A 14,755-nucleotide genomic window follows, 5' to 3' on the forward strand; every position below is an offset into this window, starting at 1 on the left:
GGAAAAAACTATTCCAGTCCCTCTGTGACAGCAGGACGTGATTAAAAGGCTGAACAGATGATAAATGTGGGTATTGATTTGGAGCACTGAGCAGTAATCTAACTGTAAATAATTTATTAATAGTTTATCAGAGCCACAGCTGTTAGCAATCAATCTGAAGGATGTAATCGGTATGTAAGAAGGGCTTCTTGTCTTTCCATGAACTGTTTACGACTTCATGCTCATCAAAGTTGAAATAAATGCTGTTGGTCGCACTGGCGCCTGTACAGAGACTAGTCATACTTTATTCTCCACGAGGATCACGTGAATAGATTTTTCTTTTAGAATCCAAACCATTGTTATAAAACACTTTTCTTTGGTTCAATCTCCCTTTTCTTGTCTACTCTCGCCACATTTAGGGGTCGTCTCTCACTCTTTCTCACTCTTTCACTTTCCCTCTTTGCACCCGTCCGTCCACACGTCCATCATGCTGTCTATCCGCCTTCTCACCTCCCTCTCTCTGCCCGTCTTCCTGCCTCGATCCATCCATCTGTCTCCCTCCGCCTCCCTCTCCCAGCCTGTCGATCTGTCACTCAGCCCTCCCGCCCGTCTCCCTCTCTGTCCGTCTGCCTCTCTTTGGGTTTTTGCCGCGGGGCCTCTCTGTCAGGATTACAGGACGTCAGGTTGGCCAACATGAACGGCGGTGGTGGGGAAACAAAATGTTCCTCTCAGCACAAAGCCGCTCTAATCCGCTCTCCTCATCCCCCACAGCACAGCCTGATTACAGGAAGGCAAGCATTAGGACAGACAGACAGGCCGAAAGATCGACAGACGGACTGGCAGGGTTTAAGCCAGGCCGATATTTGTATCTGGCTGGTTAACAGACTGATTACTTTGTTGGCCGACTGCCTAATTGGTCTACTAACTGGCTAACTGCCGCTTCAGCTTACCTGGCTGGAAACGAGCCAGGTAATTAGTCTGGGTGATTAACTCGGTGAAAGCCTGGCTGACTGTCTGCCCGCGTGATTTACTGACTTGTTAACTCAGTGACTGATTTAGTGGCTAGCAGTCAAGCCTGGTAGTAAACAATCTGTATAAACCGACCCGTTTCATTTGGACAGTCGTAAAACTCTCCGTGTGTTCCCCTGATCGCACCAGCAACCGCTGGATTACATGGAAGTTAATTTATGAACAGTAAACCTCACACTGTACAACTCAAGGATGAAATGCCAACAAAATGCCCCAAACTGGGTAAAAATATTAGATTTCACTAAGCCTAGGGATTATTTTAGCATCCCAAAATAATCTACAGTGGCTTGGAAGGGCCATAGACAGAACACCCAGTTGTCCCCAATGCATCCATCAGTGTATATGTGTGTTTGTGATAGACAACATGCTGCACTAATGGGCATGTTTTTGAGGTATCAGGTACCTTGAGTGGTCAGTAAGACCAGAATAAATGAACATGAAATATATTTACCATTTTTGACTCGATACTGTTAGAAAGCGAAGCTTTACCATCTCTGAGATCAAAGAAGAACGTCTTACCTCACCTTAATGCAGAGCTGTTAGCTTTCTACCACTAGCTAAAGCAGGCAAATAACAATGAAAGCTATATGTTAACAAGCTACTGTAGTTAGCTTGTTAATGCGTACAAGCTAACTACAGCAAAGAAAAGCTGCTGCCTGCTCAGCTCGACAGTTTCAGGCCTTGCTTCCAGAGACAATAGCAAACTGTGACCATAAGATGGCAGTAATTAAAGGACGGATGCAAACAGGCAGCGAGAGGAGATTATAGAACAGAACGCTGTTCGATATATAAGGAGAGATTTCACTTTGGCTTTTAATTTATGTTTATTTTTAAATTTTCATAGGCAAGCACTGTGGATTTGGCATTTTATAGTGCTGAGCTTGACTTCTCTGTGTACAAACTTTGTTCAGCTCTCTTTACCCTGATGGATGGGTGTCCGACCGTGGGCACTTTTCAGTTCGTTGCTAACAAACTGATTGTAGCACCTTCACTCACTTTAAAGTCAGTGAAAAACATTTAATGGTTTTTGAGGATCTGCTGCAACTGTAAGTACCAGATGATGGCAACAGATCTGCAGGTCAGACTTTGTTTCAGTTTGTGTGTTTTTGCCAAACTCCATCAGACACAGTTTGATGTTAGAACTGTCTCAGAGATGTGATGAATCAACCTCTCGCTTCATTACAGATGCTGGTTAATACACGAAGTTGTATTCATGACATTTAATTCACCAAAAGAAGACAATTTAAATGTTGTGGGTAATTTTATTAAATGTCTTATTCTAATCAGTTACCTCTTTTATGCGTATACATGCGTCCAGAATGTAGATGAAGATAAATCCTCAAATACATGAAATTACAAAAATTCTAACTCGACTGTCTTTTTTTGTTTTGTCGTTTCAGCTTTAACTGCCTACACGTACCTCACCATCTTTGACCTCTTCAGGTGAGTGGGTTACCTCATATTTCTGTTTCCTCTGATTTTATTGGCACTTTAAAGTTGAAATAGTTTATTAAAACGTGACAGTGTAGCTCTGGATAACTGAAAGCTTCTGCAGAACAGGTTTGCCACTGGTGTCTGGAGGTTTCCATTTAAAAAAATAAAAAATCTAACGTGACACAAAATGTGGTTGTTTAATCTTAGTTTGTATTTATTGAGGTCTTTAACAGTCTCGGGAGAGTTACAGAAACTCCGGAGCAGGTTGCAGACTAGACTAGTCTAATAGATTAGAGCCGGTTGAAGATGTTTGGCAGGTTGATCGACGGGTTGAGCGCAGAAACTGATGGCAGATTGCACTCAGCCTGCTCAGCGTAGCTTTGTACCTTCATGTTCTGCTCCTTATGAAAAATAAATTCTGAGATGTTATGAATGAAAAATAAATCAGGAGGAGGTGAACTTGGGCCGACCTCTGTGTCGTGTTGGTTTCTTTTTTCTGCCGCTTGTCTCTCGCTGACTCTTCCTATCTGCCCTTCTCTCGTCTGTCCTCCTCCTTCCACTCCATCAATCACCCAATTTCTCTTTCCCTGCCATCACCCTTGCTTCCTCTCATCCTCCTCTTCTCCTTCCTCTGACCTGCAGTTTGATCACCTGTCTCATCAGCTCCTGGGTGACCATGAAGAAACCCAGCCAGGTCTACTCGTTTGGGTGAGTCCACCATAATAACCCAGAACGTGTTGTACACCACAGTTATACTTATATACATTTTCTTTGAATAAACATCTTTATTCAAACGGCTCAGATATCAGTAAATTCTGCCTGGTTTAGATCAAACCACCTCCATGCTGAGGTTCCTCTAGCGTCCAGCAGAGGCAGCAGTGAGTCCATCACCATTCACTCCCATGTTAAACTTTACAGCAGAAATAAACGTGTTTACAGCTCGATGCACAAACTGTTCTGGTTTTTATAGATCATTTCATAACAACTGTACGGGGAGAAAAGGTTTTTATAACTTAGCTGTTTAAATTGTATTAAAACCAAAATGTTTCCATTATTATGGGCGTGGCATCTTTGACTGACAGTAGCCGTAGCTGCTAGCTGTCCTCTGAATGGGACCTCTGGGCCGTGTTTTTACAGTTGGACCCCAGATATCGTTTGAACAGACTGTCTGTGACGTCTGAGCTCCAGCATTAATTAGCAGGTATTTCTGTCTTTGTAAAATGCTTAAGTTGAAGCATAAAAATGGGACTTAACAAAGAATGAATGCACAGTCATTAGCTCCATCTTTATTATACAGTCGATGCTTTGCTGTACTTCTTTTGAAGTGTAATTTTGAGCGAGCCCATCCTTTTTAGTGCACGCTGCAGTATTTCTGAGCAGATTTGTGGGATCAAATTCAAATTCAAATTCAAATTTTATTTGTCACGTACACAGTCATACACAGTACGATATGCAGTGAAATGCTTGGACAACTGCTCGTGACCTAAAGAGAACAAAAAAAGGAAAAGGCTATGAATAAGATAGGAAATAAATATGAAAAATTAAAAAGGGTAAATTTAACTAGGAAGGAATAAAATATAAATTAAGGTTAAAAATGAAATAACTGTACAACACAAATTGGAATGAAGGGTAAATTTAACTGGGAAGAATAAGATAAAGATAAATATATAAATTAAAGTTGAAAATAAAATAACTGTACAACAAAATACACAATACACAATATAGAACTATATAAGAATGTATGAAGAAATCTAAATATAAATAAATATATACACAATAACAGCAGCTGTACAAGTATTAACCGGAAATGAAGAATATAGTGACCAGTGTTGTGCAAAAACAATGTCCAGAAAGTCCAGTGTGTGTGTGTAAGAACCATATGTGTGGGTCAGTACTGTGTGGTGGTGTGATTGAGAGACCGTATCGCCTGCGGGAAGAAGCTCCTCCTCAGTCTCTCTGTGTTGGTCTTCAGGGAGCGGAATCGCTTTCCTGACCTCAGCAGAGAGAACAGTCTGTTGTTGGGATGGCTGAGGTCCTTCACCATCTTCCTGGCCTTGGTCCAGCACCGCCTGCTGTAGATTGAGTGCAGGTCAGGGAGCTCGGAGCGGATGGTGCGCTCAGCTGACCGCACAACCCTCTGTAGAGCTCGTCTGTCCTGCATGGTGCTGTTCCCGAACCAGGTTAAGATGTTTCCCGTCAGGATGCTCTCTATGGTGCACGAGTAAAAGTTCCTGAGCACCTTGGAGGGCAGTTGGAAGTCTCTCAAGCGTCTGAGGTGGTAGAGACGCTGACGGGCCTTTTTCACCACGGTGTTGATGTGACAGGACCATGACAGGTCCTGCGTGATGTGAACTCCGAGGTATTTGAAGCTGTCCACTCTCTCCACTGGGCACTCGTTGATGACGGGGGTCTGGTAGTTCCTCTCCTGCTTAGTGCTGAAGTCCACTATCAGCTCCTTTGTCTTACTGACGTTTAGAAGGAGGTTGTTCCTCTGGCACCAGTTCTCCAGATTCCTAATCTCCTTCAGGTAGGCCGTCTCGTTGTTATCAGAGATCAGGCCCACCACGACGGTGTCGTCAGCAAACTTGATGATGGTAGTGGAGCTGGTAGTGGCCACACAGTCATATGTGTACAAAGAGTACAGCAGGGGGCTCAGAACACACCCCTGGGGGGCTCCAGTGCTGAGAGTGGTGGAGGCTGAGACATGTCCGCCCATCCTTACTGCCTGTGGTCTGCCGGTTAGGAAGTTGGAGATCCACTGACACATAGATGAGCTGAGTCCCAGATGCTCCAGCTTGGTGGTGAGTGTGGAGGGAATTATGGTGTTAAATGCAGAGCTGTAGTCTATGAAGAGCATTTTAACATAATTCCCCCTTCTAGTGTCCAAGTGAGTGAGTGATGTGTGGAGGAGATGAGAGATGGCATCGTCTGTGGAACGATTTGGACGGTAAGCGAACTGTAGTGGGTCCAGTGTGTCTGGTAGTGAAGAAATGATGAAGTCTCTGACCAGGCGTTCAAAGCACTTCATCACTACTGAGGTGAGGGCTACAGGGCGATAGTCATTGAGAGAAGCAGGGGGGGTGTCTTCGGGACAGGAACAATGATGGACTCTTTGAAGCATGTGGGGATCACCGACTGAGATAAAGAGATGTTGAATATCTCAGTGAACACAGGAGCTAGCTGGTATGCGCAGTCTCTGAGGATACGACCTGGGATGCCGTCTGGTCCTGCTGCTTTCCTGGTGTTCACTCTCTTGAAGGCTCTCCTTACTTCATGCTTTGTGCCTTTGCTTTTGGTTTTCGTTGCTAAACGTCGGCCTCTGAAAAGTGAAATTAGCAGCGACCTTCTGTGGCCGTGATCCACTCTAGACTGTAGACTCGTTTTCCAGGTCCAGACCTGAGAGATTTATTTTTAGGCATCCGTTGGTTTATATTTACTGCAGTCGTTACTGACATGAATGTATCAGCATCGCTTCCTTCCTTTGGTTTGGGCTCCATCTGTGTTTGTTTATGCGCTGTCATTTGTTTGTGTGTCTCTCACGAACACACACACACAGCCAGTTTACTGTCTGTGTGTGTCTGTGAGCTGGCTAAACAGTGCTTTTGCAGCTGACAGGTGATCTCTGACCTTGAGGTGTGGGAGACTGGTGATCGTGTGGAAATCTGCTTTTCAGCTTCAGTTGACACCAATAATGCCCAAGTGTGTGTTTGTGTGTCTGCAATTGTGTGTGTGTCCTAATGGACTTTCAGTACCTAAATGGCCCACAGCCCAGTTCAACCAGTGTCTGACTCCTTTAAACCCCACCGGAGCTGAACTGGTCTTTTCAGGAATTAGCCTGATCCATGTTTGTTCTAATGCTTAGCACCTCATGACCACCTCAGGCTGCAGTTTAGTTTGATCACAGTAGGCTTATCATGAAAGTTATCCAGCTCCATATTTTTATTCTAACTGTTAGAGCAGCTTTGCATGATTCACAGTTCAAAATAATCCATATTTTACTGATTCTGGGCTTTTCTGCAGCCTGTAGGATCATCCTCAAACTATTTTAATTCCTCCATGAAATCAGCGTTCTTCTGATTGGCTATCCCTCACAAACCAAAAGTTTGATCAGTAGGTGGGCGGAGCTTATGTGCCCAAAATGACCAGTTAACTGTAATTATACCCCGAGTATGTTTAGAATATACAAATAAAATAAATTGTATGAAATGATGCTGGATAAAGACAATTTACAGTTCATTAAAATTAAGACATGATGCATAAAAACAAGAAAACAGTAAATGTACAATTTAATAAAGGACATCAAACAAAAAATAAACGCTGACGAATATTGAAAAGATAAACACGATCCAGATCTTCACTCGGTGATGACCACCTGATCACAGTGGGACGTTATCATTCAGCCATTTAAATTAGCAGTCAAAACTATCCCCATAAGTATTTTTAATCAGAAATATTCTTTTTTTTCATCCCAGACGTTAAGAACATGAAATTAAACACTAAATGCAAACTGTTAGAAATAAAATATCTCAGTTACATGAAAAGAATTTCACATAATAACAGTTAAATTCTAAAAGTAACCAAGAGCTTTCATATGCTGCATTAATGTGTGAATATAACACAATAAAGTGGATTTACAGGGTGAATAAATGTTTAGACTCAAATGTTTGAAACAATTATAAACCATGAATAGCGGCGCTGTCATCTGCACGGTGACAGGGCTGTCAGAGCGAAGGAGGCAGCTTCTAATTCTGTTTCCCCCAAAACATCATCGCCACCACCCGACAGCGTGGTGTTGATTCATTAGCACTGAGCGCGTTTCCAGGTTGAGCAGTGACTCACTTCTTTAAGTCAGCGGCGTGATGGACGGTAATAACGCGTCCTCACTAAACTGACTTTATGTACGATCAATATTGATCTTATCTTTAACTAGGAGGAGGGGCACACATGATGATGTCAGCAGACGGCAGCTTTACGTGGAGCCTGTGTAGATTAACCACAGGAGGTTGCAGAGCAGAGTGTGACCTTTGACCCCACATCAGTGGGAACTATGTGGGATTTTATTTAGGAGTCATCTGTGAGCGTCCCCACTCTGCAGTCCTGGTGAGACGAGGAACCCATTAACCTGAAGGCGTCGGGAGTTAGCCCGCTGACGTCGAGTAAAGTCTCTCACAAGACCTTGTCCCCCCCCCGCCTGTTTTGATTACCAGACAGGTGCTGCTAATCAACGCACTTGATTAGTTGAGCATCAGTAAGAGTGAGCACATCTGTAAAGCAGAGGTTTGGAGCGTTCAGGTGTGTGTTAATGCCACAGTCCTCTCAGGAATGGACGTCCAGCAAAGTCCCCCTGAGGTCAGACCGGGCTGTGCTCCACTGCAGATTCTACAGGCCTCAGTTAGCAGGCTTAAGGTTAAAGGTCATGGCAGGTTTGGAAAGGTTAGCAGCACAGCTTAGGTTTGCAAAGCTGCATCTGAACAAAGAACAAGACTGCTGGAACAGACGAGACTACAGAGGAGACGTTTGTCAAAACCAACTCCTCAGACCAGCTGTGAGCACGGGGAGGAGTGGACCGTGAACTCCTCAGTATACAGAATGGTAAATGGCCTGTATTTATATAGCACTTTACTAGTCCCTAAGGACCCCAAAGCGCTTTACATATCCAGTCATCCACCCATTCACACACACATTCACACACTGGTGATGGCAGCTACATTGTAGCCACAGCCAGCCTGGGCCGCACTGACAGAGGCGAGGCTGCCGGACACTGGCGCCACCGGGCCCTCTGACCACCACCAGTAGGCAACAGGTGAAGTGTCTTGCCCAAGGACACAACGACCGAGACTGTCTAAGCCGGAGCTCGAACCGGCAACCTTCTGATTACAAGGCGAACTCCCAACTCTTGAGCCACGATCGCCCGAAGTAGAGTCACATGTGTCCCACAGCTACAGCTTGGACCAAACTGAGTCATCAGCAGGACAAAGATCCAATCACAGCTGCAAATCTGCAACAGAACAGCTGAAGAAGGACAGAATGAAGCTGCAGCGATGGTGATGTCACAGCGCAGAGCTCAGCTTGACTGAGATGCTGCAGCTTCAAAGAGCTGTGCTGAAAACCTCTGTGAGCTGAAGCAACGCCGTAAAGAAAAGTAGAAACCATCACAGCAGCTTATTGTTGCTGAAGGCGGTCCTATGAGCTGCTGAATCTTATTGGTCTAAAATCAAAAACAGGAATTGGCACATGTTATAATTATCTTTAGGAAAAATAAGTATGAAAGAGTTCAGATCCATCAGTGTTCGCACTTAAACAGGGTTTGCGTTTTTCTGAGATTGAAGGACTTTGGACAAATCCAGTCGCTTCATAAGTCTCTGGTTTTTGTCTCTATGGCAACAGTATCTTGACAGCTCATCACCACTGTCGCCACCATTGTGCAAAGGACTGGCGTCGCCCCATTCCTGTCTCTGTCCGCCTTATCTCGCTGCTCGGAAATAGACATCCCCATTTTTCCCTGGTGACGAGTCCCGCCCACACGATGTGCTGCCACAAACGGCGGTGACGACACCGGCTGAGAGGTTCAGAGATTTCTGAACACGGTCACATTCAGAAATCAAACCTCTAACTGTGCAGCCAAGTTTCTTCTTTAGAGCTGAGACTGAATCCACTCAGCCTCTTAGCCCCGATCTGTTCACCTCACCTGCACCTGCAGGGTCAGGACAAATGACTGCGAGAGGGAGGGGCTAAACAGGTACCTGGAAATCAAAGTGTCTTCTGAGAGAAACTGTACTTCCTGTGAAAGGAAAGAACGTGTGAATGTGTCCGATAAACCGGGTGGATGTGAGAGGGTGGAGTTAAGGTGGTTTACACCCAATGTCATTTACCCATTATATTGTATATTGTATAGCTTTCTTGTTATATGTAAAATTGTATTGTATTTATTTAAATTTTTAGTTTTTAATTATTTTACCTGCATTTTTTAATCACTCTTATATTTAAATGTTCATTTGCTATTTTATCTAGGGATTGAGAGTAACGTAGTTTCTATTCTCTGTATGTCCTGTACATGTGGCAGAATTGACAATAAAGTTGACTTTGACTTTGACTAAACTCAGAGGTGTATTCATGGTTGTTATTGGTGACATAAGGGTTTATTCCGGTCTGAATCAGCTGGTGTTGAGCTTTGGTTCCTCACAGAGAATACTCACACGTAATGCAGCCGTCAGTATGTTTTACATGAGCTTCCTCCTCTGAGACTGCAGACTCAAACCGAACCAGTCCTCCTTAAATGTACATCAGTGCATCAGGCTGTAAACATGTTTATTTCTGCTGTAAACTTTAACCTGGGAGTCTCAGGGGACTCGGGGTGGGTTTAAAAAATCGTTTTTTCCGATTCAAAATGATTTTAGTTTGAATAAAACGATATTCATTCATTAAATCCTGAATCGATTTTTAACTATAAATACATTTTGCCAGAAACGCCAGAATCTCAGGTTAAAGGTCACAGAACTATTTCAGCACCCGCCAAACAGGTGAAACAGTAAATGAGAGCAGGTACACGGTCACTCAATGGTACGGACACGCCCCCGGGGCTGAAAGCCGACGTCTCACAGATTCTGAGGCTGCAGGTTTCATCACTCCAGCCAAAGTTCACTGAACCAGCAGCAAAAGAAGATCCGAACTACACGTTCGATAAACATCGTCATGAATTCTCTTTTACTTTTGCTTCCACCACGATAAAATCACAGTTCCTCACAGCGCTCTCTCTCAGCGTACTCAGAGACCAGTTTACCATCAAACATCTCAGTTTTCTGCATTATTCTCTTGCTTGTTACGCACGAGTCTACAGTTGTGTTCAGTGCTGTCGGCCTCTGTTTTTTTTTCCTCCAAAAATGACAGTAAAGCCTCATTTCTGCTGTTCAGTCAGGAAGAAATGTAAACTTTTTAAAGTGATGCCAAATTGCTTCATTGTGTCTGTAATCAAACCTCTGTAACTTTGGCTACGTTCACACTGCAGGCGAAAGCGCATCAAATCCGATTTTTTTGACCCTATGCGACCCATATCCGATCATGCTATGACAGTGTGAACGGCGCAAATCCGATATTTTCAAATCCGATCTGGGTCACTTTCGTATGTGGTGCTGAATCCGATACATATCCGATGTTTTAGAAAGCGACTGCTGTTTGAACGGTCAAGTCGCATTAAATCCGCCTTTTACGTCACCGACACAAGACTGAAGCCAATTATCAGCGCCCGAGAAGACATCGCGAACGCTTCCTGGCCATCCAGTGTAGATGTCAGTGAAACTGTTGGGAAGACAACGTAAACATTTTATTTGTACTGTATAATCTGCAGATTCTGACAGAAATCTGCAGCTATCCTTTGAAGCACCGCTCCTCTCTTAAACAGCAATAAGGATCATTATTAGGTTATTTACATTATTATGTAAATAACAAAATAACTTAAAGCAAAAATTGGGAAACGTGAAGACCGAAGTCTTTATATTAAGGGCCATCAGTCAAACAATACTGTTTGTTCTTGGTCTAAACAGAGCGCGTTGTGTGTGACATCTTCTTTTGCGCATGCGGGCCGCTTTGAGCGTTCACACTAGAGCGCGTTTGCTGTCGCATTTTATTTGTAGTGTGAACGAGGAGACAAAAAAATCGGATTTGATCAAAAAATCGGAATTGAGCATTAAGACCTACAGTGTGAACGTAGCCTTTGCTCTGCTTCACTTCAGCAGCATCAGGTAACGTAAAGATGTTGATTCATGGTTTTCCTCAGTTTTTGATCGAGTGCAGAATATTTTTAAGGTTCTCTGTTAGAAACAGGACAGGAAAATGTGCTTCATGTTTTTCTGTTTTATCCTCAGTGACTTTGACACAAAGGCGTCTGCTGTGATGCTCACTCCTCTGACGAAGTCTCACAGTGTCAGCTTTGTTTTTATACATATATAAAATATGGAGATGTGCTGATAAATGATCAGAATTATAATATTTCTGACCGTTTGAGTCCAAATTGAATTAAATCGATTCGATCATAGAAATCAAAATCGATACCCAGCCCTAATGGAGACTGACTCACTGATGGAGCATCTGGTGGGCACTAGAGGAACTGCAGCTGTAGTACTTTGAGTCGCAGCTTCATCTCTTCGCCCTGAGGCCGACGCTTGCTTCGTTTTGATTTGACATGCATCTGCAGCTGTGGCACATCCTGGTTCAGGTTATTGTAGTGAGATGGATCTAATGTATATTTGAGTGACTATATTTGAATATGCTTCACAGAGTAAAGCTGGTGTTAGAGAGCGGAGCGGTTCATTTGTCTCCCTGTGGAGAGGTTATGTCAGGCTATGTTCCTGTGCATGAGCATTAAAGTGTGAACCCAAAGCAGGGACGTGTCCCGAGGCTCGGAGACGACAGACCTCAGCTTCATGTTTGAGTCTGGAAGGAATAAACTCCATTCTGTTTTATTCTATATTTGACTATTTTTACTCCATAATTGTCCTTTTTTGCTCTTAATCTACCGTTTTTTACTTTGTTTTTGACAGAGGCCCATGAAAATAGAAATCGTAATCTCTTTTTCTTGAGGTGTTTCAGGGAAACCTTTAGACCCAGAATCTGAATCAAGCATCCAACCCTATAAATGCTGAGAAGATCTCCCTCGGCCGCCGAAGCTGCTGCAGTGGGAATATTGCTTATAGGTGCTCAAAGCCGTCAGGAAGTGACCGTACACCAGCATGAGTCCAAAACATCAGCGTTTTTGGATTTTGATGAGTGTGTTGGTGTGTCGTGTATATATATCTGACTGTGTGTGTGTTCCTCTTGTCTGCAGGTTTGAAAGACTGGAAGTTTTGGCAGTTTTTGCCTCCACTGTTCTCGTCCAGCTGGGAGCTTTGTTCATCCTGAAGGAAAGGTGTGTAGGTCTCTCTCACTCACACTGTTAATCCTCTTGAACATTCAAAAGTTTGTGAACCCGTGGTTTGTTCGGGTAAAAGTGTGAACACACACTTCATTCACGTCTAAGCCTTATCTCGATTAAACACAATCGTTCTTCTGGAAAAAGTCCTTCTTTCTTTACTCCTGCCAGCGTTTTTTAAATAGTGATCTCACAAACTGACAGTTATAGTTCTTGCAAACTGTGATGAGACTGATGTTAAACAAGTGGACAAAAATGGGTGTGAAATAGTTTTTCTGCTAAACTCTAAAACACAAACACTTTTTGGGCAAGTGGGTTGCTGTAGTGTGTGTGTGTGTGTGTGTGTGTGTGTGTGTGTGTGTGTGTGTGTGTGTGTGTGTGTGTGTGTGTGTGTGTGTGTGTGTGTGTGTGTGTGTGAGAGATGTTTTTCAGACTGTGGGAATGTCACTGCCTAGCTGTGTCTGTCAGTGTAACACACAAAACACACAGTCACACCTTCAGGTGGCCTGTGTGAGGTTGTCCTGCGGTCAGTTCTTAGGGGAGGGAGGGGTTCCTTTCCCTTTCCAGAAAACTGAAACACACACAGACACACACACACAGGTCTGTTCACGCTTTCATCTGCAGACACGTGTGTGTTTTGGGAATATTGGCCTCAGCATTTATCAACCTGCATAAATGCATTTATGAACGGAGCGTCGAGGAAAACTGACCACACACACCTAAAATACCACAGAGTACTTTGTAAACGTGGCCTTTGTGTAAGAGGAAAATCAGATTCACAGAAAGTTCATTTGTATTTATTACTGCGACTCGCTCCACAGGAGAGAGTCCTGACTGCTCTGCCTTCCATTATAACGTTGAGTTACTCTGCAAACCACGAGTCAGCCTGCAGTGTGTGGATGATGTGCTGCTACGAGGTCTTTAATCGGGCCTGACGTTTAAGGATTTTAAATTCATTTCTCCACAGAGACACTAATGATGGGGAAATGTGCTCTCTGTCTGTGCTCAGTCAGGACTCTGCAGCTTAGTTTTAATATTGCAAACCTGAATGCTGCATAAAGTGATTTACTCAGAGTAAACTTGATTAGCTCCATTAATAAAAGCAAAAATCCCATCAGGTTTAAATACAGCCGATCGGTTTGTGGTTCAGTGAGGTTAAAGTCTTCAGTTGCACTGCAGCTGTCAGTGAAACGTCTCAGGTAAATTCAACACGTCAAGTTCACCACGACTCGTACATGAGCTGGATCATTGGTGTGGCGAGCTTCTAATTCCGACCTAACACACCGAGGGTCACGAGATTTACTGCTGCAGAGTCTGTCTCTCTGTGCAGACTCACAGAGGTGACATGGATGAAAAACAGCCTGCACCTCATTTTCATTGCCTAAATTTAACCACGAAGGTGTTTAGTCCCAGAACCTCACTGTGCTGAGAGAGCGCTCAGATATTCTGGGATGTTCTTCTTCACGAGTGATGCAAAGGAGGAATGTGAGGTTTGATACAGACGTGTTATCAGACTGAGCTCAGCTTTAGATCTGTCAGTCCACCTACCCTCTGTCTGTGAGTCCCTCTCTCCTCGTGTCCCTCTGTCTGTGAGTCCCTCTCTCCTCGTGTCCCTCTGTCTGTGAGTCCCTCTCTCCTCGTGTCCCTCTGTCTGTGGCTCCCTCTGTCCTCGTGTCCCTCTGTCTGTGAGTCCCTCTCTCCTCGTGTCCCTCTGTCTGTGAGTCCCTCTCTCCTCGTGTCCCTCTGTCTGTGAGTCCCTCTCTCCTTGTGTCCCTCTGTCTGTGAGTCCCTCTCTCCTCGTGTCCCTCTGCCTGTGGCTCCCTCTGTCCTCGTGTCCCTCTGTCTGTGAGTCCCTCTCTCCTCGTGTCCCTCTGTCTGTGAGTCCCTCTCTCCTCGTGTCCCTCTGTCTGTGGCTCCCTCTCTCCTCGTGTCCCTCTGTCTGTGAGTCCCTCTCTCCTCGTGTCCCTCTGTCTGTGAGTCCCTCTCTCCTCGTGTCCCTCTGTCTGTGGCTCCCTCTGTCCTCGTGTCCCTCTGTCTGTGAGTCCCTCTCTCCTCGTGTCCCTCTGTCTGTGAGTCCCTCTCTCCTCGTGTCCCTCTGTCTGTGAGTCCCTCTCTCCTCGTGTCCCTCTGTCTGTGGCTCCCTCTCTCCTCGTGTCCCTCTGTCTGTGAGTCCCTCTCTCCTTGTGTCCCTCTGTCTGTGAGTCCCTCTCTCCTCGTGTCCCTCTGTCTGTGGCTCCCTCTGTCCTCGTGTCCCTCTGTCTGTGAGTCCCTCTCTCCTTGTGTCCCTCTGTCTGTGAGTCCCTCTCTCCTCGTGTCCCTCTGTCTGTGGCTCCCTCTGTCCTCGTGTCCCTCTGTCTGTGAGTCCCTCTCTCCTTGTGTCCCTCTGTCTGTGAGTCCCTCTCTCCTCGT

The 14,755-nt window shown here is 44.6% G+C and overlaps 1 protein-coding gene across 1 annotated transcript in view; it reads left to right on the forward strand.

Annotated features, from left to right (window-relative positions):
* The window catches only part of slc30a6 (solute carrier family 30 member 6), a 60,062-nt gene that overhangs the window by 23,412 nt on the left and 21,895 nt on the right, over positions 1-14,755 (forward strand). Inside the window, exons 5-7 of the mRNA XM_026190990.2 lie at positions 2,409-2,451; positions 3,085-3,150; positions 12,263-12,343. Of these exons, the coding sequence (XP_026046775.2) occupies positions 2,409-2,451; positions 3,085-3,150; positions 12,263-12,343 (190 nt within the window). The remainder of the gene's footprint in view (positions 1-2,408; positions 2,452-3,084; positions 3,151-12,262; positions 12,344-14,755) is intronic.

The sequence above is a fragment of the Astatotilapia calliptera genome, chromosome 13 (genome assembly GCF_964374335.1).
Source record: "Astatotilapia calliptera chromosome 13, fAstCal68.1, whole genome shotgun sequence".
NCBI lineage: Eukaryota > Metazoa > Chordata > Actinopteri > Cichliformes > Cichlidae > Astatotilapia > Astatotilapia calliptera.